The sequence below is a fragment of the Drosophila persimilis genome, unplaced genomic scaffold (genome assembly GCF_003286085.1).
Source record: "Drosophila persimilis strain 14011-0111.01,24,50 unplaced genomic scaffold, DperRS2 tig00000780-arrow-arrow-pilon, whole genome shotgun sequence".
Classification (NCBI taxonomy): Eukaryota; Metazoa; Arthropoda; class Insecta; order Diptera; family Drosophilidae; genus Drosophila; species Drosophila persimilis.
Window position 1 is genome coordinate 375,035 of NW_020825353.1, and position 25,617 is coordinate 400,651.

Below are 25,617 nucleotides of genomic sequence, written 5' to 3' on the forward strand. Positions count from 1 at the left end.
AGTCATGTGCTTGACGAGGTTCGTTAGAGGGGATCCAAAGGCAGAAGATTCGATCAAGATTCGATTCTTACGAGGATACCCGTATCTCCTGATGCTGTGAAGATGCAGAGCTGTCCACTGAAGGGAGCTTTGGTTCAGGCAAGGGATTATAAACTTTTCATTAACAAGATAAGATCCTTCCGAGGATACCCCATACAAAATCTGCGCTATAGAGTATACGGAAAAAGGAAACAATCCATGAACTGCCATAAAAAAGCAACCTAAACAAAACCCCAAAGAGTGAAAAAAAAAAGAAAACACAAACTTTGCATTGCCTTTGAACGACCTTCGCCATTTTTTTCGAGGCTGTTGTGTTTTTTGTTTTTGTTTTGGGTTACCTTTAAAAGTATTTCGCTGTTGTTTTCCTTAACTTTGAATATACACACGACTATATATCGTATATCGTACACATGTATGTATGTGCTGGATCGCACACATTTGTTGCGGATGCATAAAACATGTTCAGCATCGATCGCTGCCCTCGGCTCCCAGGTAAGCCACACAGCGACCTGCTCCGCGCTGCTCCGCTCTGCTCGGAGTACGCGAATCTGTTCGCTGGTGCGTGTTCCATCAAGTCCATCCATTCGGGCTCTGCCAGCAGTCAAGAGTGGCGTGATTTCTCTCTCTCTCTGCCCCCCATAGAGGGGCCATTTGAAGGTCGCACAATGTTTGTATGCTGAAAGGTGGAATGGGGGTGGGGGGGGAACAGAAAGCGCGCCAAAAAAACCTCTGGAGAACCTGAAGATGGAGCTGGAGCTGCTCGCAGCATTTCCAGTTGCACCTAATGGATCCCGAGATTTATGGCTCTTTATATCGTATGTGGGGTTAGCTTTTTTTCCCCCCACTTTTGTTTGGTTTGATGTTTTTTGGATCTGTGGAGCAAGTTTCAAAGGCATTTTTGCCATCCGATGATTTATGCTGGTGGAAACGCTGCGAGCGAGCCAGAGAGCCATCGATCGATCCAATGGGAAATTGCCATTGATTGATGCCTGGCCACAACACACGTATCCTTTTTCCAGGAGAAATTTGCGATTGTAGGTGTGAAATCTATTCCGATTCAGTGGAAAATTCGTTCGCATAGATATCCGATTAAAACCAATTGGAATTATGAGAATTTGGATCTTGATCCCCCTCTTACGTTCCATGCGACGAATAAGAGATGTATTTCTGCATGAATCTTGTGAAAATAAACGTGTTGCCCACAGAAATGTGCCTTCATCATCATTTACACAATTTACTTAATGTCAGGGGGCCCCCCCGGGTTGATAAATTGGAATAAACTTTGGGTAGACTTTAGTTTTAACACTTTTGAGGTGAGAACTAAGGTCGCTTCGAGCCGACAAAGGTTAAACCTAAAAGCACCGAGCAATTGACACAATTAACATGGGAAGCATGGAGAGAGAAGCGATGGTGGCCCTGAGAGAGCCCTAAATGGCCAATGAAGGGCCGGACGGACGCCGGGCCGACTGTCCCCGCTCCGAAGGTGTCATAAGACTAGACAAGTGAACGACCCTGGGGCGCCTCTGCCTCTGCCACTGCCTCTGCCACTGCCTCTCTTCTTTTGGCCATAGCCTGTCATTTAGTTTAATATTTTATCAGTCACCTCTCGGCTGAGATATAATTTGACAAGCGCGACTTTGGTTTTTATTGGCCAAGTGAACTGAAAACTGATTGCAGTCGCGGTGAGGGGAGGGGAAACCGAAACCCGATACGCCTTCCAAGCCCGCCTGCAGCAGCGCCACTCGAGCAACTTTTTGTGGCAGCCAAGTGCAAAGGCGGTGTGGCGTCAGCCTGCATTGCGATGGATACCAATCACACGCATATCACTCGCCACTCGAGCCAACTAAATAGTCCCATAAATATCAGCCAGCATAATGATTATCTGACCAATCTGGCAAATGGGTCAGTTCTGGCGAGAATTTGGAAGCTTGAAATAACAATTGGACGCTTCTAAGTAATGCCAATATTAGGTCCAAAGTGGGGACATACAAATGTGTGTATCCTTGACCCTGGAGGGGCATCAATGCTCCTGCCGGGAACTCCGATTTCCTGGTATTTCCGAAGCATATAATGGATACATTTTCACACGAAATCCATAGAGGTCTGTGCATGTTCAAGCTCCATCTTTTAGAGAAAAACAGAAGCCATCGCAGCTTCCGAGTTGGAAGAGATGGCTGTCTCTCTCTCTCTCTCTCTCTCGCTCTCTCTCGGGGTCTGTCTAGAATAAACGACTTAAATTCGATTTGTTTTTGCTCTCGCACAAAGCTGGGGCATTCATTGAATAGCGAAATGGGATATGTCTTCGGAGGTTGTGTACTACTGAAGCAGGAAGTGCAGCGTATGGCGATTCCGACACCGATTCCGCTCTCAGTGTGTGCTGTTGTTGTTGTTGTTGTTTGTGCCAACGAATGTATGACGGGACACACATTGAGGCATGCTGCCAGATGATTTAGTAGGCGTTGCAAACACACGCCATATGCATGCAGCATGCGGCAAGCGGCAAGCGGCAAGCGGCAGAGGGCAGCCAGCCACTTAATGTTCTCTTTGCCACAGAAACAAAACAAGCAAAGAACTCCGCTGTAGTCTCGACCCAGGAATACCCGCTAAAGAGTCCTTGTTTAGCAGCGTCCTGGCTGTTTCCCAACCGAGATCCTCTCTCGGTGGCATACGGATCTGGATCAGCATATACCCGTAAACATTTACGTGCAGCGGGGTATCAAAACAGAAAACAGAAAACATCTGAACGAAGCAACTTTTCGCGCCTGCTTTCTTGGATTTTCTGGGATATAATGCTCTGGAGAGTCGTGTCTCTGCCCCCTCTTCAGTTCGGGCTCATTGGAGGCAACGCATGCGCAAATTGCTCGCCGACTGCTCTGGCAATAAATTCATAAAAAATCATTAAGCTGAATTTTTAGCATCCACAAGAAGCCTCCACTTCTTCGCACATACATATGTGCGGATGGATGGCTAGGGGGAGGGGGAGGGCACTGGGGGGAGGGGACTGGATCTGGGATGGGCCTGGACCATCGGAGATGTCGCATTCATTTCAGGCTTAAGCTTAACCAAAAGATGGGAGGACATACCCCTATACGAATGCTATCTTAAGCACATGGCCAACTCGTAAATTGGGTTCAGTTCAGACCGATCGACTAAAAGGGAAGACACAGACACACACACAACACCAAGATGACTCAAGATGAAGTTGTCAGCGGTGCAGCCATAAAATATATGCATTAGAAGAGTGCTATAATCTTGGTAGTTTGTGGATAGTCTAGAAATGGCAGAGTTGGATCCTAGTTTGAGTTCCCTTTCGAAGAGATTACAGTGTAGCGATACATTTTTGAGGTGTAGAAGGTGTTATCTCTAGCCTGGCGTCACGCTATCTATCTCATTCTGGAGAGAGTTATTCCACTCGACTTCCTTCACTGAGGGTCTCTCTATATTCTATCTGAGCATTCCCCAACACAATGTGTCAGAAAGCTTGTATCTTTTAGGTGTTATCTATCATGACTTGAGGCTCCAGCGTCTTTCGATACTTTTTCTTTGCGATTAAGTGTGTATTCTATCGAAATGTCATCTAGAAAATGGATCGTACTATTTGTATCCCTAAATCTTGATTTTATTTCAACGCCAAGCGTTCTATTATTTCCTCCCAAATAGAGCATACGATTGGTTGTCTTTTTCGATTATTTTGCTCCATTTTAGGGAACAACCAAAGTCCGTATGGCGGAACTTAAAAGTCGTTAAGTTCTGGCGGAGAGCGATGGAAATTTGCATGCTGCAGAAGACTGGCGGAGAAGACTCAAGGCTCCAGGGCGAAGGAGAAGGAAGACCGAACCCCCAAAGAGACGACAAATGACACCACAAAGCAGAACTGAAATGAAAACAAAAACAAAAAATTATTTTAATTTTATGCTTCGTTTGGAGACTTTTTTTTTTTTTTTTTCCTTCTGTTCTGTTTGTGGAGCCGAATTTTTGGAGGGCGTCAAGCGAATTGTTTGTTTATGCGAGTTGACAGAGAGACCAAACACCAAACAATCCGCGAGACAAGAAATGAATGTGCGACGAGCCGAGGGAGTGCCACAAATATGTATGTATATGCTGATGTGCTGAGCGTGCAGGCGGAAAGAGAGATACGATACCCTATGGCTGGGAGGGAGCGAGATGCACATACCAGATATAAGTTATTATGGAGATAAAAGATGTGCATATGGGGATATTTATGCGACACTCGCATGCGGGATTAATATTCAGAGACATCTTCAAAAATGAATGCAGATACTTGTCCACCGCCCCCCCCCACCCCCAGCACCGAACGCCGTGTCCCTGAAGTTCTCTGATTAGAATCCCCCTCCAAGGTTTCTCAAGGTTAAACCATATACACATATGCATATATGTATGTATGTACAGAAATCCAGGCATGTATTATTGTTCTTGTGTTCTTCTTTGTAGTCGAAACACAGAAGCTTGTGGCAAGGAATCAAACACAAAAGAAAACGAAGAAAAAGCCAAGAAACCACAACAAAATCTCACTGCTGATTAAATCTTTTCCTCTTCAGCTACAGCTACAGCATCCATCCTCCCCGTATCCATCCATTCTGGCCTGCCAGACTTATCGGCATCATATATCTTTAGTTCTTTCTTTTGGTCTTTGATTCGAGAGAGCCAGAAAAGTTTCATTTGTGTATTTTGAAATCCCAAGAACAACTTCACTGGGCTCTCAAGATTTCGAAAGTGGTTTCTATATCGATTGGGATCGAACTTTCCGATTTGAACGGATATTCTCCTACATATTTCATTCTACCACTTTTCCAGTCCGTGCTAAATGCAAATCCTCTCAAGTCAAGTACCCCCAACTCCCATCCGAAATCGCCCCTCCTCCTGCTCCTTGGTTTTTGTTTGTGTTACACCATTTAGGTTGAATCAGGCTTTGTGTGACGCAGATCTCTCTTTCGCTCTCCGGCTTAAGTGGCCGACGTCATCACTCCACGCCACGCCACGCCACGCCACGCCACGCCATGGCACGGCACTCCACTCCCAACCGATCCACTCCCAACCTCTCGCTGATCCGATCCGATCCGATCCGATCCGCACCCAGACCGACCACATGTGGAGTTTGTTGTGCACACACACACACATACACACACACACGTAGTCCATGGTTAGGCAGCGATCATAACGATCCTCATGATGATCGTGTCCGGGGTTTTTCGCTCCATGTTCTGGCAAATGTTTGCCATTTACCAGCTGCTGCACTCTCTCTCGCTCTCTAGGCAAATCTCCAGCTGCCGATCTACAGACTGGGGGACTGGAACAACATTTCTATTATTTATGTCCGAGCCAGAGAGGTCTCGCAGATCTCTTCCAGTTTTCACACTTTCCTCACGGTCCGGCGACCATGAGCCGCCCGCGGGCACTCTGCCTCTCCGCGTTGCATGTAGCAATTAAAAATAATTTGTTTGGCTTGTTTTGTGTCAAAAATCATGGAAATACATCATCATAATAATAATGTTGTTATCAGAAGGTGCGGCATTTGCACAGACACAATATTTCTATCTCCTTATCCTTTTTTTTTCCAGCTTGTTTGGTCCAATGGGAATCATTTGTCAGTCGGGCCTCGGGGAAGGCAAAGAGGAATTGAGAGAAGTCTTGTTAGGTTAATCCAAGGTTGAGGGGTCCTTGGTGTCATTCGAAACGACCGTGTCCGTTCGCTTATGGGAAGGAACAACCAGCGAATCAACGTCGGTCGCTTCATTCGACGATTGTGACGTAGTAAAGTGGGGATATGCCCCCAAAATGCCGAGCATGTGTGTCAGACCTTGAGCATAGAGTCGGGAACTGGTTTAATTGACTCGAAGTGGATAAGTCTTGAAACAAACAAAAACAAACGTAAAAATACATACGAGTATATCGGCAAATTCAGCAAAGTGTAAACTTATTTCCGACTGTCGAGCGACTGGCTTTGATTGAAAGGCAAATAAGCTGCCGGTTTCAATGAAAACACAGAGACGACCCGGCCACGGCCCCGATCACCGACCCCAACCCCAACCCCAACCTCAACCCCTGCCGTGGATACCTGGGATGGGCGATAATGAAAATCCATTTGACGACTACGCTGACAGCAAAGAGCACAAGCCATTTGCACAGACAGCAAATGCAAATCTTTGCAGATTAAAACAAAAACCAGGCGCAGAGTATAAATAAACATCGAGCGAGCCAGACACAAATACCTAAACCTGTCAAATCCGCGATATCGTCAAAGATAAGCCACGGTCCGGACCCCAGTCGCAGACCACTCGGGCGGGCAGACAGACGACTGCCAGCCAGCCAGCCAGCCAGCCAGCCAGCCAGCCAGCCAGCCAGCCAGACAGCCTGCATCGCAAGCCTCTCCGGATCTCACCATCACACCATCTCCCCGTTGAAATCCATCAGTGCCCCCGATATCTCACGCGAGTGCTGTGGCGAGTACTGTGTGAATATTTGTTTTAATTAAATGCCGATCGAGAAGCGTAATTGCGGCACATTAGGTTAACACAAAATCCAATAAAACAGCAAATCTCACAGCGAAAACCAGAAAATATATTCGATAAAATCTCTGACGTTTTATCTGCTCAAATTCGAAATCGAAGCGGACATTAATTGACTAGCCTGGGACTAGACGGGTGATTGAAGAGCGAGATGTAAAATCAATCCATCTGATAGTGCCGAATCGCTAAGAATCACAAAAACTGAGCACCAGGTATCATAGTGTCGCGGCACGGGTGCCGCTACTCCAAACATTTCGACTGGAAAAAACTGTAAATATTTATCAAATATTCTATAGAATATGAAAGTTCTTTAGATGGTTGTTATAGTTGTTTTAGATGGTTAAATATCAATAAAAATTCGCTCATTCAACGGGATCTATTTAGTATATTAGAAAACATGTATTTCTATCTGTATAAATTAAAAACAAATAAAAATCAAATAAAATACTATTTAATTTGTATTCCTTCTAGCGTGGAATAAAACCTGCTGCTCAATCAACAATTACACACACAGACATTCATTTAATGACCTGAAAATGTTATTTTTCGTTGTTATCAGAATCAATAAAAAAAATTATAATAATTATTGCCAGAGCCGCAACAAGCAACAAAACCGAATGCACAAAGACCTTGACTTTAAACATGGCTGATCTTTTGCACAGTTTGGCCAAAAGGAATTGCCGTCCATGGGGGGCTTGATCCGCAACGATCATGCGGTCATAAATTGGCAATTGAAGGTCTAACTTCTTAAGCCCCCATCGGCCCAGTCTCTCATTTGCCATTGTGGCGGCTTTTGTTTTCGGGGGGCAATTAGACCAGAATATTTTGTATTTTTTTTTTTGTATGGTAATTACACATTTTCTGTATTTTTTGTGGCTTCAACTTCAGCTCGGTTTTGTTTATTTTGGCTTGAAAACTCAGGTTCGATTCGACTTGAGCTCTGAACAAATGTCGGAAAGGTCAATGATATACCAATGCTTTGATGTCGATTTCTAAGAGGCGTTAATGAATTGTTTCTGCAGGTTTTTAACTTGCTTTTCGAGTGTAATGGAGTCTACAGTTATTTCTGAATATTCTCCACCAAAGATGCTACCTATAGATACGGTCTTTTTGAACACACTGGTGATATGATTTGCAGAGACGCGATCCGGTCGGATCATTATTATAAGCAAATTTCCCCTGGCTGATACGCTCTCCTCTCGCCCACACTCTTTTTCGTCCAGTGTGCGCCCCCTGGCGGAGTGAGCGAGTTGTATGCAACGGCCAGATGGTAAAATGAAGAAAGAAAGCGATGTAACGGACTGTGTGATATGAAAACAGCTAGAATATCTGTCGTTAGATGGCACAAAGACACCCTGGAATGCATGAATATATTGTATAAGTTTGCTAAATCATAAAAATAGATATATGTGTGTACATTTAGACACTGAGTACCGGGTATCATAGTGACGCGATACGTGTGCCTCGACTCACGTCACGACTGGTTTTGAGCAAAGCTTTTAAAATAGCTATCCCCTATCCAAAGGAGAAAAACACTAAGTACTGGGGCTCCCCCCCCCCCCCCCCCCCCCCCCCCCCCACACACACACACACACATCATAATTCAATCCATCTAATGAACGTTTCGTGGCGCATTGACAATTAATCAAAATTTAATTAAAAAGACAAAATGCCACATTAAAGTATGCACTTTACTTTGTAGCAGTTTTTGTTGTGTTTTTGTTTTTGTTTTTGTTTTTATTTTTTCTTCTCTCAGGCAAAGCACAATTTATTGTGCTTGCATTTTTGCCGATGCAAATCTGTCACCAACGTGCAAAATGCAAACTGCAAAATGCAAAATGGTAAATTGTTTTTACCACTAATGCCGCCGTCAACGGGCAGACAAGTACGAGTATGCACTCGTAATCGTACGAGTACTCATACAGGCACTCATACTGGCACTCACACTCGCACTCACACGGCTCTAGGCCTGGTTTTTGTTGTCTGTGTGTGGGCCGCAATTAGAGAAGAAGGTTGAATGTGTGCGGGCTTTGGGCCACTTGGAATGACATGGCAGCACTGACACCAGTCCGGTCTTTATGTAAACTTCTATGTGTCCGTTCGCCTATGGGAAACTTTTTGCAGCGAATAATTAGATCGGTGAAAGGTTACATTGAATAAAGAATAAAGATCCCAACTAATTGAGTAAACTGTGAGCTTCCTTCATTTGGAGAGCAAATTTTGATCGATTTCCCCCTCCCACCCCAATAATAATCTTTGCATGCATTCTATGCGGCATTCCGTAATTGAGCACCTGACAAAAGAATTTCTGCTTGGGCAGGCAGCACATGTTCAAACGTCGATACAAAGTGCATATCTCTGGCTTCACAGATAGGTATTTATCTCAAGAGAGTGAGCGGTGGGGGATAGCAAACTGAAAAGGTGTCAGTCGAGATTGTGATTGCACGCAAATTGAAGAATTTCCAACGTGGGAAAACGAGTTGTCGATCGACATCGCCCCGAAATCAAGTCAAGCTGAAAAGCGTTAAAGGCTCGAACAAACAACAAGGGAACGGATCGGAACGGATCGGAACGAGCGAAAGAGTGTGGCCTGAAAACCACACAAAAGATACCACATACCAGATACAAGATACGTACATACATATGTACATATATCTGAATGCAAGATATTTATCCTAGCGTCGGTACGGCTGGATCTGAGACGATTCGGATACTGTTTTTGGGGCCAATTGTTGCAATTTCCACTGATTGGCCATTTCCAGCGTCACCATTGGCAGCCATTAGGCAGGCAGCCTCTAGCTCCTCTTACCAATCTCTTACCAATCCCCATCTTCCATCCTCCTGGCCTGCAGTTAATTGTCTATAATTATGCATTAATGAATGCATCTGGCCGAGAGCACGAAATCATGTTTAAGAATTCTTGCATGAAATGTTGCATGCTCCAAGACCCGCTGTGCAGCAACACCCCACCTCGTATGCAGATCGCATTCGCCTATTGGGAATCGATAAATTCTCAAATTGCACGCTTCGATCGCATGTCGTTGATAGTGATCGCAAATCCAAATGATTTTCCGTAGTTACTCCCTAGTCTTAGTCACTGATCATAGTAGATGAGTGTGTGCTAGCCTTACTCCAAATGGGTTTGGGTTCCATTCTGTTTCATCTGTGACTGAATCGAGCACTTTTCTAATCTGCCAGAGATCTGTTGTTGGAGAACATACATGGCGTGTGCATGACGCATGGCAAAGTCAAAAGGTCTGCCCAAGTTGCATATATTGTATCCAAAACTCTCTAATTTCAAGCCCTCCAACTATTGCAAAAAACGACCCAAAAATTATCCCACGTTCCCAAAAAATGAGGCAAAAACAAACGGAATGATTGAACAATGAGAATTCAATAAAGAAATACACGAAATCATTAAGAAAACATCCTAGAAGACGTTTCACACATGAAAACATGTTAAAGACAACAAAATTGAAAAAAAGAGAAAAATACCCATTCACAAAAAAAAAGTAAAAAGAGTGACAAAAGTGTGACAAAATGTCTACAACAACTATTAAGAAAAATAAACCAAAAAGAAAAACTAAAAAAATGGCATAGATAGTATAGCCAAAGCATAAGATGGTAGATAGAAATTAATCCACTTCAGAAGGCTTTCTAAAATGTAAATTAGCCTGGGGGCTGCCTCAGTCTGTGGCACCTTCTGTGGGTTTATCTGAAGGTTATCTTTATCTTAATTCAATCAAATATTTAACATTGAATAATGTTCTCATTTTCGAACATCAAACACGATTATAAGATGTCAGCAATGTGGATATATCATCTGAGATCCCAAACTATGGAACAACTGGTTCCAACAGAAGATCCAACCGCCATCGCGTGCTGCTCTTTCCGGTCCTAAAAACAACCAAAAGATCATGAATATCAAATGAATATTTATACAGCACGCGGCTTAATTGCAACGAGTGAGTTTGCCTAGGCCTGGTTTAGGCCAAATTACGGTCGCAGTCGCCGGGTTCAGTCAACCCGGGCCAAAATAAATTCATAATTTTTTGATGAATGCCTTGCGGCTCATTAAATCAGGCAACCACCGCCACCACTCTTTTTCTTTCTTTTCTTTTGGCCGGTTTTATGCGGCGAGTGAGAGTGACCGTGAATATTTTTGTATGGTTTTCAGGCATTTTATTTTGTGGCTCGAATGATTAATGCTAATTAGTTGCCACATGAAGCTGTACGAGTATATGCAAATTAAAAGAAACGAAAACCGAGCAAAAACAAAAAAATCTTAATAATTAAGATGTAGTATACTTTGGGTATTTGCTGGAAAAAATGATACATAGTTTCATTTGCATGGAATCCCATTTGCTGCTAGTGGAGATTTCTGCGGTGGAGGTGCCTTCATCCATCTTCTTTGTAATCTTCTTTCTCACCAAAAAAGTCAATTTTGATTTATGTTGGCCTGCGAATTGTTAAGGTTGTTTTTTTGTCGCCATAGTTTGGAGTAAAAATGGGTTAGGATATTGGGAAATTGGGTTTAGAGATTTAGGGAAAGAGATTTTAACTCCATATTGATATTAATACTAGACATTTTTATATAGTCTCAGAAAAATGTTATACTCCTAACCAACTCAAAAATCGACTCATCTCCATGGAAAGCCCTATAAACCTAACCATAACCCAGATCTTTACAAAATACATGAACTCTAATGTTTATCTGTGCAGAAGATTTGTGTCTTAGGGCATGATTCAGATGTACACACATGCGTTGTAAGTTGATAATTATCATTCTGTTGCAACATCTTCGCAATAATTTCCTAAGTGCACTTATCCGAATAATTAAGCCATCAATGTGGTGGGCAATGCCTGGACAATTGTTGTAATTAGCGAGAGTAGAAGAGGGACGGCTATACATATGTATGTATGTGCATACGAGTGTAGCATATACCAGAGGGCATTGCCATCCTATTTGGCATTGCATAACACTCGACAATGTGCACCGTTACTTGGCTTGCTAATGAGCAGGCGAGGGGTGGAGACGGAGACGGAGTCACACAGCCAGAGGAGGTTCTTCAATAGGCAACGCACGTAAGAGCATACGAGAGATGATCGGAAACAGAAGCACGAAGACGAAGAAATGTGCATATTAAGATAAGAATGCGGAGAATGGTCAGTACAGCCCAGAGAGAGACGGAGAGAGAGAGAGAGAGAGAGAGCAGGGTAGAGTGTCTGCCGAAAGTGTCCGGCCGCATACAAGAGTGCCGTGCCCCAAGAATGTTTGCCAGGCATCCAACATATCGGTTCGTATGTACTTACATGCACAAGTAAGCGCAACTGGTTGCCGCCTCCCTCTCGGTCGTAGCCTCTCCTGAAGATTCATTCTAAGCTTGTCAGTCTGGTTCTGGTTTTCTTTTCTCTCGCTTTTTTCGTTCGTCGTTGTTATTTTTTGTGGCATGGCATCCATCGCCTTAAGCTCTGAAATGGGTCAATTTAGTGACAAGCGATGCGATGCGATGCGATGCGATGCTATGCCGTTCCACAAGTCTCTCTGCAGACAGTGACAAGTCTCGGGACGATTGAACTGCCCCATAGATGACATATGGCAGGCATTCGGTTGAGGATTTGCTGGCGATGGTGATGGTGATGGTGGTAGCCACACATCAGGAGCTGAGGCCATGTGGCATGAGCTTTCTCTTATCGCTGCTGCTTGGAATAGTTCCTCACTTTGGCACACAGTCTATGCCGGATGGGGAACCGAATTCCCAGATGTAACGACCCAAGAATGTTCTCTATAGAATATCCAACATCAAGTTAAGCCAGCGAAAAATTCCCTAGCTGATTATATTTGTTTACAGGAAATATATTATTCCGACTTTAAGTTCAAGTTTGCTGCACTTGAAACAAAGAAAAATGCATTCGAGGCTTGATAGCCCCCGGGGCTTGAACGAAAATGCAACTAAAGATAAAAGAAATTCGAGAATGAGACGTTTGGGGAAGTCAATGCTATGCTCGTAGGTACATTCGTATATATATCGACAGATAGCTTGGGCAGATAGTGGGAAAGATAGTGATTTTACATATTTCCAGCCAGCCCAGCAACCACCCACCTCTGGGCACCGCATAGCCGTGGAGGTAAATCAATTAAGCCCGAGAATTATGGGACAGTCGGGGGCACTGGCGGTCAGCATTGAAGTACGACCGCTGGAACTGGAACTGGAACTGGTGCCTATGGCCTGGACGTGGGTGCCACTTTATTATATGGCTTACCGCATTTGAGTTATATTCGACTTGATTTTATTGCATTTCTGCTGACCGAAAACAAAAGCGAGCGATAATCAAGAGGCGGAAACTTCAAGGCGCAAATAAATTAGAGCAACATAGGGGTCGGTCTCTCAGGTCGCGGGGTCTAGTCTGGTTTCGTTTCGTTTGGTTTGGTTTGGTTTGGTTTGGCAGCTTTATCAATCGAACAATTATATCTTGTAGCTGGCGCACGGCAAAAGTACACAGCGAAGGTTTTTCAGCGCCCAAGCGGTCTCTGCACGCAAAACCAGTCACGAACAGAGAGAGCAAAATGAGAACTAACTATTGAGCCAGATCGAAGATTGGGAACAAAACGCCTAAACTTATTAATTTAACCCAATTCGGTGCTCGTGTCGCAGCTCCATGGCAAAACCAACAGAGAAAACGGACCAAGTCGATCTGGGGAAGAAAGAAATTAAGGCGAAAAGGGACCATAACAAGAAGGAGAGGCCTTGATTGGTCATATACAATCTAGAAGCCATTTATGTACATATGTCCCTAAACATAGATATACATACAGATGCATATGGAGACAAGAGCCAGAACAACAAGAGCTGTTGTCTAGGTCAGGGTTTGCTGGTGCGGACAGAAAGCAGATACAACAAAGTTCTCTTAATACTATATGGATTCTCTGTTGTACAACCTTTGATTGTTTGTTAATAGACACTTACCTACAGCAAATCGCAATCAAAAGCAATTTCAGGCACAAGCACACAGATATGTATGTTAAATAGTTTTGATTTGGGGACTTATCAAAGTTTACCAATTACGTAAAACAAACACTATTGACACCTTTCAATACGCTTTTTGTATAGATCACTACACCAAAGCGTACTAACATCTGATCTACAAGTCAAAAAAAATTGTTTTTCGCGTGGAAATTTAACAAAAAATAAACAAACCAAGGAGACGAGAAAAAGCGCCAACAGAGACGAGACGGAGCAATGACAACCGCACGCGGCCACAGAAAATCAGAGCTTAAATTTCAGACTTTAGTAAAAAGCCAAGAGCAGAGCAGAGTAAAGAGAGAGCAGAGCTTCAATCGCGTAAATGCTCTCTCTGATTGGGAGAGTCGAGTATTCGTAGTGAGTGTGTGTGTGTGTGTGTGTGTGGGAGTGAAAAAACCAGTTTGTTTGTGGCAAACTTGTTGCTCTCCCTCTCTCTCTGTCTCTCTCGTATCCATCTGTGTATGTTTTATGCGTTTATGCTTTGCCAGCAACTTTTTAATTTAAAAGCCGTTGGCTGTTGCGTGTTTTCCTTTCTTCTGCTTCTGCTTCTTCTTTCTTCTGTATCTGTCTTCTGCTGCTGCAGAATCAAAACAAACGCGCTTCTTTTCGTTGGTTCTTTGTTTTTAAATACCCTGCCAGATTTTGAGTATTATAATTTTTGCCCAAATCTTCGATACACAGATCACATATCATACCGATACCGTAAAACATACATATAGTTACATATTTCAGTCATGCGTACATACACATGTATGTATATGTATGTAGCTGCCATAGGAATGATAGGTCACAAGTCCATTCTTTTTTGAGAGACAACGCAAGTGCAATCGATCGATCTAGCAAGGGTATTAGAAGCTTCGGTCTCTCTCTTTTGCTTCTCCTCTTGTCGCTCTTGTGCTTTGACTGTTCTGTTTCCTTCACGTTTTTCGTTTTCGTTTCGTGTCGTTTCGTGTGTACGTCCGTCCAGGCAGGCAGCTCATTAAACTTTTTACAGCTACTGTTCCCCCCACCCCATGCGCGCACACACACACACACACACACGCACGTAATTAATTTCAATGGCCCCGAACCCTTTGGAGCACGCTCAATTGTCCCGATAAGCCAGCCCCCGCCATCGACTCGTCGACGGATCGCATTTGGGTTCGTGTTCTTAGGCGGACGGACTCTTTGGTTAATTGACTTTCGTCAAATCAAATTAGTTTCTGTGTTTCCAATCGGGAAGTTCATCGCGACTCCAATGCATTAACAGCAGCCAGCTGGTGTTCTCCTATGTGGATCTTAATTGGTTATCTACAAACTTGGCCTCTGCGGATGGAAAGGGGAAAATTTACACCTAGTGAAATGAGGTTCGGCACTCATAGAGATACAGGTAACAGACCGAAGGATCAGCATCAATAAGTGAAAAAAATCTCCTTGCTGTACATACATATTTCTCCGAGGACTTATTCACAATGGTGAGACTCAGAGCCCGCTTCAGCTGTCTCACATTTATGTACATATGTAAGTTTTTTCTTCCATTCTGGCCAACATATCTTACGTTTATCGGACTGACTGCACTACCGACCCACGTCACGAAAGATACACAGGACCACATGATGCCACATGAGCAGCAGCAAATGCAATTGGAGAGACCAGACCTCGTTCGACTGGGATCCGTAGGATGAACGTTTATAAGGGATATGAAACATGTCAGTCCTGACGTGGATGCGCGTCGAGGGTGCCCCAGCGCATGACAACCTGCAATCAAGCGCCAGCGGGCACGGCCCATGGATTGGGATCATCAGCATGCTGCATGCAACGAAAAAGCGTAGGCCAAGAACATACTGCGAGTGCAACTGCAATAATACAGCGACATACATAAATTATGCGCCAAACAAATAAGGTCTCGCCCAGCCCTAACGGAGGCAGCCCCATAATGATGCCATGGGGCCATCATCAAGTTGTTACTGTTTCCTTGCTTCCTTGCCTTCCTTGGCAGTTGCCGCCAGTAGTTGCACAAAGTCATGGTCGCCACAATTGTACAAGCTGTTTGTTTCTTCTGTTGTCTTGGCTCCCCACGACCCCAAACGGATGGCAATAAGAAACAATGCCCACAACCGCAAGAAACAATTAAGATGGCTCCACAAAACAAGGAAAGCACCGAACTGCCATTTAAAGCCATGTACACACACACACATCCATTCCAATTGGGATTGAGGGCGAAGGAGCCACAAGTATCGCTCCAGTTACAGTATACATATGCTTCCGTTCGAACTTAAACAATATAGAAGAATCTACATCAAAAGTTAAAATTCGTTCAAACCGTCAAACCTCTGGCCCAGCATCTGCTTCGCCACGAGCCAAAAGTCATTAACTTACTGCTGGAAAGCAGACGGTTGCAGTTCCGATTAAGTGACAGGTTAAATGCTAAGCCATAAGTTTTAGCCCCAAACAGCACGAGCCCCGAACTTTTGCAGCCGGCTAAAAGCAACAGGAGACAGAAGTGACTGGCCTGGCTCGGGGGCACCTCAAACCGGTTGCCATGCTCCCACAGGCAGCGATCGCACACCACACCAACCTCTGGTTGTCTTGCCTGATGGTTTACTTGTCCAAGCAGACGACAACGACGACGCATTTAGGTGCAACAGTTGTGGGGCGCAACCATTAGTCGTAATCTTTGGGCAATTGTCGTTGATTGTTGTCGTCCGTTGTGCCTTGGGCTGATTCCCAGCTGTCTCGGCTCGTCCCCAGGTCAAATTTGCTTGATTAGCTAAAAATGCATGCGAAATCTCCATAGAGCCTCATCAATTCATTGAGATCATCTTATATGTGTATTTACATGTGTACAGTAGAGGTGGAGAAACATCGATGTTTGGATGTACACCGCAGATTAGATTACATTAGGTTTGCAGTCCTTTTGGCCGTCCCACCGCCAGGAGGCGGATATACAGGCCTACCTGTCGCTTGTCGTTGAACACCAGCAGCGAGGTTATGTGAGTCATGTCCAAATGGCCCTTCGTCTTGATCAATATTCCTAGCTGCCAACCAGTATCTGACGCTTCTTGCCATCCAGTAGAGGCGTGGCGTCTCCTGGTCTCCTGGTAAGCCCGCCGGATGCGAGTCCGTGGGTTACTCTGTTCAGTACATGTAGCCGCGAAGCGTCTCTAGGACCAGGGAACCCTGATCCCTTTACGATATTCCCTGGAAGCCTGGACCCTCCACCCCCTTCCGCAGGATGCGGACCCTTGGCAAGGAACACAGATAATCAGGGCATTGTCGTTGTACAGCTGACTTAGCTTTATTTAGCTTCTTCGCAATCGTCTTTACCTTTTGCCTAACTGCTGTTGTAACGCAATGTTTCAGCTGGTTTCGTGGCGTCAAACGCCAAAAGAGCATGTCTATTTCAAAGGCAGTGAATCGATTTTTTTGAGATTTATGTTATATCCAGTTTCCAAAATTTTTTAAAATTGTGCTCAATTTTTTACATGGCGCTAATTACGCTACAATCTTGCTAATTAGTAATATTTAATTGTTATTTGCTTTATGTCTCCTATAATTGTCGTTTCAAACAAAAACGATGAAAAAATCAAATTGGGTTTTTTTTTTAACCCCGTGTCGCACTTGTAATTTCAAATTCAAACCGTTCTTTCAAATCAGCCACCTAGGAAGTAGCTGTAAAAAAAAAATTGGGTATGGACAACAGGCAACACGGCCCAGAAAATGCAACGCGAGCAAGGTAAACCCCACTTCTTTTGCCTAATATACCTTGGAGAAAAACATTGGCTTTTTGTCTCCAAGGCATATTGTTCGGCAAAACACGGCGAGGTGAGGTTCGTACGAGCCTTGCCATCTTCATTGGATGTTTTTGACTGTTGTCCATTCCCCTTTTTATAGCCCATTCAAAATAACTCACCCGACTCATTTTTTCGTTGCATGTCTGAGTCCGGCGTGTCGTCAGCCAAACAGCTGTTCGGAATAAGTGTTGAATAACGCCATCTTTAAATTGACAACACTGCGATATGGGATTAAATATTATATTATTTCGCCACTAAATAATTGTTTCTGCGGCACTATGAACACGATACGGAGCTCCACCCCCGTACTGCGGTCCAGGACCAATGGCAGCACCGTAAGTGCCGCCTGTAACGCACACAATGCACAGAGAAATGTCGAGCGCCACCGGACGCATAGCAAAATACTTGGCGGCCGTAACAATCGCAGCCGAAATAATGAGCGAACTAAACTACCGACCAATAAAAGATCACTACCAGAAATCGAATACGAAGAGGAAATGTATGAGAATGATCCTTTGGCAGATGAACAAGACTCAGAGGTAAATCATTTTGTGTGGCATCGTGGCACAGTTTTGTAAATGTTATTCCTTCCAGGGTAGGATTGTGAAGAATCCGGCTCACCTTAAATCGCCACCTGGTAAAAAACCTCTCCTTCAACTACTAATGGACGAGGACCCACTTTTTCCTATGCAAGCAGTCGAATCGAGAGATAACGAGACATCGCAAAAGTTTTACGTGCGCCTTACAGACGCGCCAAAGGATGTGTGCATTAGGCAGATTAATAGCATAAGATCTACACCAACCAAAAAAACAGAAAAACCTTACCGCCCAAGCGCATATTCGACTGCGCGGTCAAGCCAGCGCTTTATCTGGCGCTCTGAGGCGACATGTAGGCTGCTGCAATTGTGGGAGCAGCATTTGACAGAATTTCGCGGTAAAAAGAGAAATACAGAAATTTATAAAGAGATGGAAAATCAAATGCGTGATTTTGGCGCACCAAGTCATGTTGAAATTAAAGGTAAAATGGATAACCTGTCGAGGAAATATCGGTAAATACCTATACATATACATTTGATAGCAGGCATATATAAATAGTTTTTCTACCAACAGCCAAGAAGCTGAGAAACTTCGATCGACCGGAGCTCGATCCAAGTGGGTGCTTTTCCATACGATTCAAAAACTCCTGATTGGTACCAAGTCCGTCAATGTTTTTGAGGATATTATGTTCGAGAAAAATGGTAAGATAAGATTTAAAAATGATTTCATATATTCAAAGAATTTATTTCAGGATCCTCGAACAATTTAAGCAAAGATCTGGCGTCTGGCGATAATGAAATCCATTCATGGATGGATTCTCCAGCTCCCAGTTACGAAAATCATCGACAGGAAGATAACGAGTTGGACGACCATCCCCACGAGGATACGCTTGGAAAAAATTATCTTATTGAGGAGACAGAAGGTTTTAATGACGATCAATATGAGAGAGCCACCTCCTCGCCAGATTTTCAAAGTGAATTGAACAGGAAAGAAAGTCTTTCAGATCGATTGCTAGAAATCGAGGAGGAAAAACTGTCCATAGAACGGGAGAAGCTTAAAGTTATGAAAGCGGCTGTAAAGGAACTGTCCGCATTCCATAGAGATATAATGCAGCATTTGGAGCAAAAAAACAAAAAATAAAGAGAAAGCCTATTTCAATTTGAATGTTTGCCTGTTTCAAGGGCTGCTAACTCGTTTTCCAGATTGTTACGAATTGTTATAGCTGTATGAAATTCGGCTTTGCTGAATTTTCTGCGGAGAGAGATGAGATGAGCATGTTAGAAAAATATAGAATAAATAATAGAAAAAGATCAGCTGAGACGGGTAAGTAAGTGTTTTTTTTTCAGACTAGATTACCTTTTTCAAGGGCTGCCAGCTTGTTTCCGTTGATTATCGATAAGAACTCTTATCGATGAACGATAGAACTTATTATTGTCATTACTAGCGTTATGGCCGACCAGATGGAAACAAGCCAAATTTTTACGAGCAATCTAGAATACGCGGCTAGAACTAAAGAATCGCAGCGAGAAATAGCACAAAAAATCAAAACAGGCGAGTACAAGCTGCTGCGCAAGGATCAACGCAGCACCGTTTGGAAAGTGTACCGGGTAATCATTGACTCCGACGGTACGCCACTGAGATCGTCGTATTTTTGCACCGGATGCAATCGAGTGTTAAAATCCGGCAGTGGCAACACATCGAATCTCCGCATCCACAAGTGTCACGTCAAATATATGAGACATCTTTACAAGGAAAAAGAGGCGAGACACGCCATGGAGAAACAACAGGTATGTGCCAATGAACCCACCAAAATTGGATTTAGAAAGGTCTTTTGCAGAAAATATGTAGGATGACATTCGTGATAATAAGCTGGAGTATACACAAGCGGAGATGAGGCAGCGAACGTATCGCAAAGATAATCCCACCCGACACGAATGGTGCGCCAATGGCACCAAAATGCTTCTGCAGCTGTGGGCAGTGTACATTGATGATTTGCGCGGCAAGCGCAAGAATAGCCATGTTCATAGGGAAATGGCACTGAAAATGAAACATTTCGGGGCAAGTCCTGTCGAAGTCAAAGCCAAAATGGACAATTTGACCAAGAAATATCGGTATGTTTATTGTTTCATATAGTCAATAATATGTACTGATATGTGATCTACATTTTTATTATTTAGCAAGGAGGCGAAGGATGTTCAATTATTTGGGAGGCCATCCAAGTGGGAGCATTTCTATAGACTTCAGTCACTCCTAATTGGCACCAAAGCCGTTGATCTAAGTAGCGATTTCACGTTCGACAGCAGAGGTAAGTGTGGGAGATACGATCAATCAGAGCGACAATAAATAATACTATAATAATACTTGTAGCCTCTTCAGATGACGACAAGGATGCAATGGAAAGTGCAACTGATGATATCGATGAGGCCTATGCTGAAGAGGACGAAGAGGACAATTCCCAAGATGGGCTACTCCAAGACGAAGAAGAGGAGGATGATTATATCCCAGACAACATGATAGAGAATATAGAAGTCCCCTCTGTTCGACCAGCTTTGAGGAAATACGCCGAGACTAGCATGGTAGAGGAAATGGAATTGCCTTCTGCAAGACCGTGTTTGGAGAACTACGAAGAGGAGCTCGATAAGCAGAACCTAACTATAGAACAAAAGTACAAAGCTAAACGGAAAAGAGAAGCTAGATTGCTGGAAATAGAAGAGGAAAAGCTGGCCATAGAGAGGGAAAAACTGAAAACGATGAAATACTTAAAGCAGGAGCTGTCATCCTTTCATAAGGACATGTTTAGGCTGCTTAACCACAACAATTAATCTGCAATTGGCAAATAAGAAATGTACAAGTAACAATAAATTTAATTTTTTTTTCCTAACATACATTTGTTGTCGAGCAGTTGTCGCATTGGATAATCGGCATTATTTATTAATTAGCCTGAAGCCCTGGTCTGTGAGGGCTGTCAACTTGTCAACCGCTCGACGTTCGATGCAGAACCCAAAGATGTTTAGTATATCTCCATCCCTGGGCTGGTGAGGGCTGCCATCTAGGGCCGATAGCGCCGTCGCCACACTGAGAAACAAAAGATGTTTGTCATAAGTTCTCTCGAAGAAGAAAAGTGCAAAGAGTCCCAGCTGGACATATTGCTAAAAATTAACACAGGCGAATACGTTTTGCAGAAAAAGAAAAAGCGTAGCTCAGTTTGGAACGTATATCGGGAGATTCTCCGTTCCGACGGATCAAGGCTGAAATGGCGCTATTATTGTGTGGGTTGCAAGCGGGTAATGCAGTCCACCGGAGGAACCACATCTAATCTACGTATCCACAAATGTCATGTCCGCTACCTGAAGCAAAACGGAAATATTTCTGCCGACGATGCGCCAAGTCCTGTCACCGACTCGGAGAGCCCCGCAAATCGTACCGACAACGAAAGGGTACCGAGCACGGTGGAATCCACAAGAGCAAACCGTCATCGGACATACGCCGACCAATACGAGGCGTTCTATGATAATAAGATGACCCCCAAAAGACAGTATGAGATGGACGACGAAATAAACCATCTTGACGAGCCAGATCCCGTCGAAGAATTTGCGAACGTAAGTTAATGATAAACAATTTTGAGCTGCAGATGACCAAAGTGACATTTTCTCTGCTCCGCAGCAGCGACCGAAGGTAGATCTGGGAATGAGCTCCACCGATACGCGTCCGCTGCTCAAACTATTTTCTGAGGAATCCTGTTCGGGCGAAACGGAGCAACAGAGCCCCATTGTTCTGGAAAGCCCAGTCATTCTAGAAGAGTTTCAACGAGGGACGCTCGAGCCAAACGCAACGAAATGCATCCAGATCGACCCCAGTGCCCTATCCGAGGCCGAAAGCTACGCACGTTCCTGGGCTCATGCATTCCTCAAGCTAAGCGAGGACCAAAAGTTCTATGCCAAGCGCTCCATAGATGAGCTGCTCGTGCTGGGTCGCCTGGAGAAATTGAATATATCCACCGTCACCTCGCTGACGACAAACTTGTAAAATTCAAAACTTTAGAGCCAGTTTCTGCCTAAACTAGTACAGTACACCATAATCGTAGCTTTCCATACACTTGAAGATTGTTCGTTCCTGTGACAGACATAGACACAATAGTCATTCGATTTAAAATCCTAGCTGGGTATTGTTAAGGGGATGGATGGGAGGGGATATTGTTCGTATCAAAGATAATAAATCTTAAGATAGGCAGACCAAAAGAATGTTTATACAAAGGTAACAAATGTGTTAGTCTCATAAATAAACTCAACTTAAAAATGTGTTTTTCAATTTTTTTATTTTTTCCAATATGTTTTTAAAGTTTTTTTTTACTTTTCCTTTGTTGCCATTTTGCATTTGTTGTATGTAGATTTTTCGCTTTTGCTCTTTTCTCAGTTTCTTTATGAAGTTTGCTGTGAATTACATGATTCTCTTGTTTGCTCTGCTCTGCTGTTACGTTTCGCCCCTCTTTCGATATTTTCAGTTACAGTTATGTTAATTAGACGGTTTTCAACTTGCGTGAGCCGTGAATGAGGGTGAATGGTAGTGTGCTTGTTCGAGTGGTAAAGGGTTCAAAATAACTTTTGTGAAATAATTTAAAATGTTATTTTCATGTTTGTTGACCTCTCTTTTCTGAGAATTTCTGGGCGTATTTGAATTTATTGCTTACTATAATACACTTCAATTTGTTTTGCAGATTTTCGGGGTTCTAAATTTGAATTTGAAATTATTCCTCTTTGCTATTGTATGAGATGGGGGTGTATGAGAGTTTCCCTACAAAACGGAAAGCAAAGCAAACGAAAGAAATATACGCTACGGCCCAGTTTGTTGTTGCTCTTATCTGCAGAGTCTGCAGCACTTGATGTTTTTTTTTTTTTTTTTTTTTGAGTGGGTTTTGTTGCATGTTTCTGCTGTTGCTGCTGCTTCTGGTGGTGTTGATGGTGTTCTTCTTGTTGTCTGGATCTATGCAGTACTTTCTGTTGTAGTATTCTGCACCTCCTGAGCGCCGTTCTGTATAGGATTCGCGGATGATGGTAGGGGGTAAATCATAAGAAATCAACTTAAAACAAATCATGGTATATGGAACATGAAGAGCTGTTATTTGTTTGGTTTTGTTACATTCATGTTGTTAGACCCAAAGCCTCTTATGTTAAGTATTACAATTATTCGTTTTCCCTCTGATGTTTTAGTGGTTAATTATGAATGCATTTTAGTTAGTTGTGTGTGGAGTGGGAGTGTTTCTATTTCTATGTTGCCGACACCAAGTAGTATTTGTTGCTGTTGTTGTTGCTGCCGCCATGCTGATTAGTGGTTGTTCTTTTTTGTTGTTACGGTTGGATGTTGCTTTGGCGATGTTTTCTATTTGTGTCAGTGGTGATTAGTTCATTACCTGCTGTGGCTGCTGCTGCTGCTGCTCCAGACCACCGCCAGGACCATTCGGCTTCCGATTCTGGCGACGGGGGCGCGGCTGCTGCTGGCGCGGCGGGCCCTGGCCTTGAACTGCAACAAGGGCAAAGCGAAAAGTTAAAAAAGGAAAAGAAAATGGGATGCTTGTTGGAATTACTTGGTGCAGTGTACTCACTGTACTCCCCGCCATCGCGTCGTGGTGGTGGTGGCCCGTTATTGTAGTTGCGTCGGAAGAAGCGTCTCTGGGGTCCGCCGGGGCCGCCGGCACCGCGACGAGGGCCTTCTCCGCCGCGCTGCAGACCCTCGGGATTCTGGTCGTGAACACCAGGATCGGCACTGCTGCCATCACCGCCGCCCAAACCGCGACGCTGCTGACGCGGGTAGTAGTTGTTGTAGCGCCTGGGTCCACCAGGGGGTCCGCCTGGACCACGGGGAACGCCGCGAGGTCCACCGGGGGGTCCGCTTGGCCCGCGACGATAGTTTTGGCGGGGCTGGCGGGGTCCGGACTGCAGCTGCTGTTGTCCATCAAGGGGCTGCTGCTGCTGCTGGTCTGGGGACTCCATCTCATCCCCCTCCTCGACATCCTTGCGACGGGTGTTCTTCTTCATCCAGGGCCGGAAGTTGCGACGCTTGTCCGCAGCAAACTGGCTGCCGCGCACAGGCTCTCCAGACGGACCGGTAACATTGGCCGCCTCGTTGCCTTTCTCGCCAATAACGACATCGAACTCGACCACCTCTCCATCGCCCACCGAGCGGACAGCCTTTTTCGGATTGTTGCGGGCAATGGCGCTCTGGTGCACGAAGACGTCCTCTTTGGTGTCATTCCGGTTGATGAAACCGTAACCGCTCTTCACGTTGAACCATTTGACGGTGCCGGTCACTTTGGTCGCTGCAATTGTGAGGTTAGAAACGTCATTGTTGGTTTTGCTGCCATTCGAGGCGAAATGGAATGGAAGCATGAATAGTGGGTTACATATGGATTGCTGGCGCCTTAAAAATGCATTTAATTTCCAATACGCGATTCAAGCACATGCCACTCTGCGGTGCGTATGTTATGTGTGTGTGTCGCGTCTGCGGCAGTGTATACAAATAAATTTACCAAAACAATGAACACACACACATGAACATATTCTCAATGTCTTTCTCCCTCTCTATATCTTTCTCACTCTCATCGACGTGCGCGCGCGCAGATAACGTAGAGGACCAACAAATTGGGTTGCTCGAATTTTAGGTGCGGGGGACCACGCAGGGGCAGACCAAACGTACGGGGGTGGGCAACACCGGCAAAAGGCAAAGTTTTCATTTCGTTTCTTTGCGGCCGGGCCACGGACGGGGCCGGGGCCGATTTTCATGAGGCGGCGGGCGGTGAACCGGTGAACGTTCATATGTATGTGCCTTGCTATACAAAATGGCCGTCGTGCGTATATTTTAAGACACAAACACACACATACACGCAAAAAAAACTCTATATGTGTACACACACGCACATTTTACTTTTTCATTCCTTTCATTGCTATTTTGGTAGAACTAGCGGTCGCCATGTGTTTGCGTATGAATGAAATGCAAATCCATTTACGTTTGCTCTTACCAATAATTTCCTTCGGCGGCGGAGCTGGCTTGCCTTCTCCCTGCTGGCCATCGTCCTCCTGCTGTTCCTCCTCGGCCAGCGGCTGCTGTTGTTCAATGGGCAGCAGCTGCTGCGGTTTGTTCTCAGAGTCTGCCATTTTTTCGTTGTTCTTCTCACCCGCACTCGACGAACACGCGCTTCCAAAAATAAAAGGAAGAAAAATAAGCTGCTACCGCTTTTGAGGTGTCAGCCAAGTTTTTCTTGACTATGTGATGCGAAGCTCAAAAGCCGCAACTTTATTCTTCTCTGCTTATTGTTTTTGGGACTGATGGTCTGTGCTTGTCGTTGGTGTTGTTGTTGCTGGTCAGTTGTGGCACTCTTTCAACTACCACTACCACTTTTTGATGTTATTTTTGAGTGTGATCTTAAAACACTCGCCACTCGCAGGGTTTTTCTTTGCCGTATTTTGTTCGCAAGCGGAAGTGACAATGACAGCAAACTAGGGCTGTTAGATATATATTGATACACAATATCGATATATATTTATTTTTTGATAATATATTTGTACGTGGTTTTTTGAGATGTATAATGAACAGCGCTACTTTTCGGAATGCTAAAAAAATCAGCATAATTTTTCTGTTGTTTCACGTCGTTAGATTAGTCAGATATTCCTGCAATTCTACTTATCGATACACAGGGTAGCTGTTGCAAAAAAAATCGGTATT

The 25,617-nt window shown here is 44.2% G+C and overlaps 3 protein-coding genes across 6 annotated transcripts; 2 read left to right on the plus strand and 1 right to left on the minus strand.

Moving 5' to 3' along the window:
- Positions 1–17,589: 17,589 nt before the first annotated feature.
- Positions 17,590–20,786, plus strand: LOC6602324. The gene is made up of 8 exons (XM_026992775.1): positions 17,590–17,903; positions 17,959–18,413; positions 18,475–18,602; positions 18,653–19,040; positions 19,346–19,688; positions 19,750–20,012; positions 20,079–20,206; positions 20,269–20,786. The coding sequence occupies exons 1-8, from the start codon at positions 17,643–17,645 to the stop codon at positions 20,721–20,723; spliced, it is 2,421 nt and encodes an 806-aa protein (XP_026848576.1). The 5' UTR covers positions 17,590–17,642; the 3' UTR covers positions 20,724–20,786.
- A 164-nt stretch (positions 20,787–20,950) lies between these two features.
- LOC6602325 lies at positions 20,951–22,201 on the plus strand. 2 transcript variants are annotated; one of them, XM_026992648.1, is made up of 2 exons: positions 20,951–21,500; positions 21,568–22,201. In XM_026992648.1, exons 1-2 carry the CDS (start codon positions 20,991–20,993, stop codon positions 21,925–21,927), a joined length of 870 nt encoding a protein of 289 aa, XP_026848449.1. In that variant the 5' UTR covers positions 20,951–20,990; the 3' UTR covers positions 21,928–22,201. The 2 variants fall into 2 exon arrangements, with proteins under 2 accessions (XP_026848449.1, XP_002027339.1); XM_002027303.2 differs by having other exon boundaries at positions 20,953–21,500; positions 21,565–22,201.
- A 30-nt stretch (positions 22,202–22,231) lies between these two features.
- Positions 22,232–25,351, minus strand: LOC6602326 (nuclease-sensitive element-binding protein 1). 3 transcript variants are annotated; one of them, XM_002027304.2, is made up of 4 exons: positions 24,914–25,351; positions 23,501–24,214; positions 23,309–23,418; positions 22,232–22,929 (listed from the first exon to the last, which is right to left on the minus strand). In XM_002027304.2, the coding sequence occupies exons 1-4, from the start codon at positions 25,047–25,049 to the stop codon at positions 22,882–22,884; spliced, it is 1,008 nt and encodes a 335-aa protein (XP_002027340.1). In that variant the 5' UTR covers positions 25,050–25,351; the 3' UTR covers positions 22,232–22,881. The 3 variants fall into 3 exon arrangements, with proteins under 3 accessions (XP_002027340.1, XP_026848451.1, XP_026848452.1); XM_026992650.1 differs by having other exon boundaries at positions 23,483–24,214; XM_026992651.1 differs by lacking the exon at positions 22,232–22,929 and having other exon boundaries at positions 22,996–23,418; positions 23,483–24,214.
- Between the last annotated feature and the right edge of the window lie 266 nt (positions 25,352–25,617).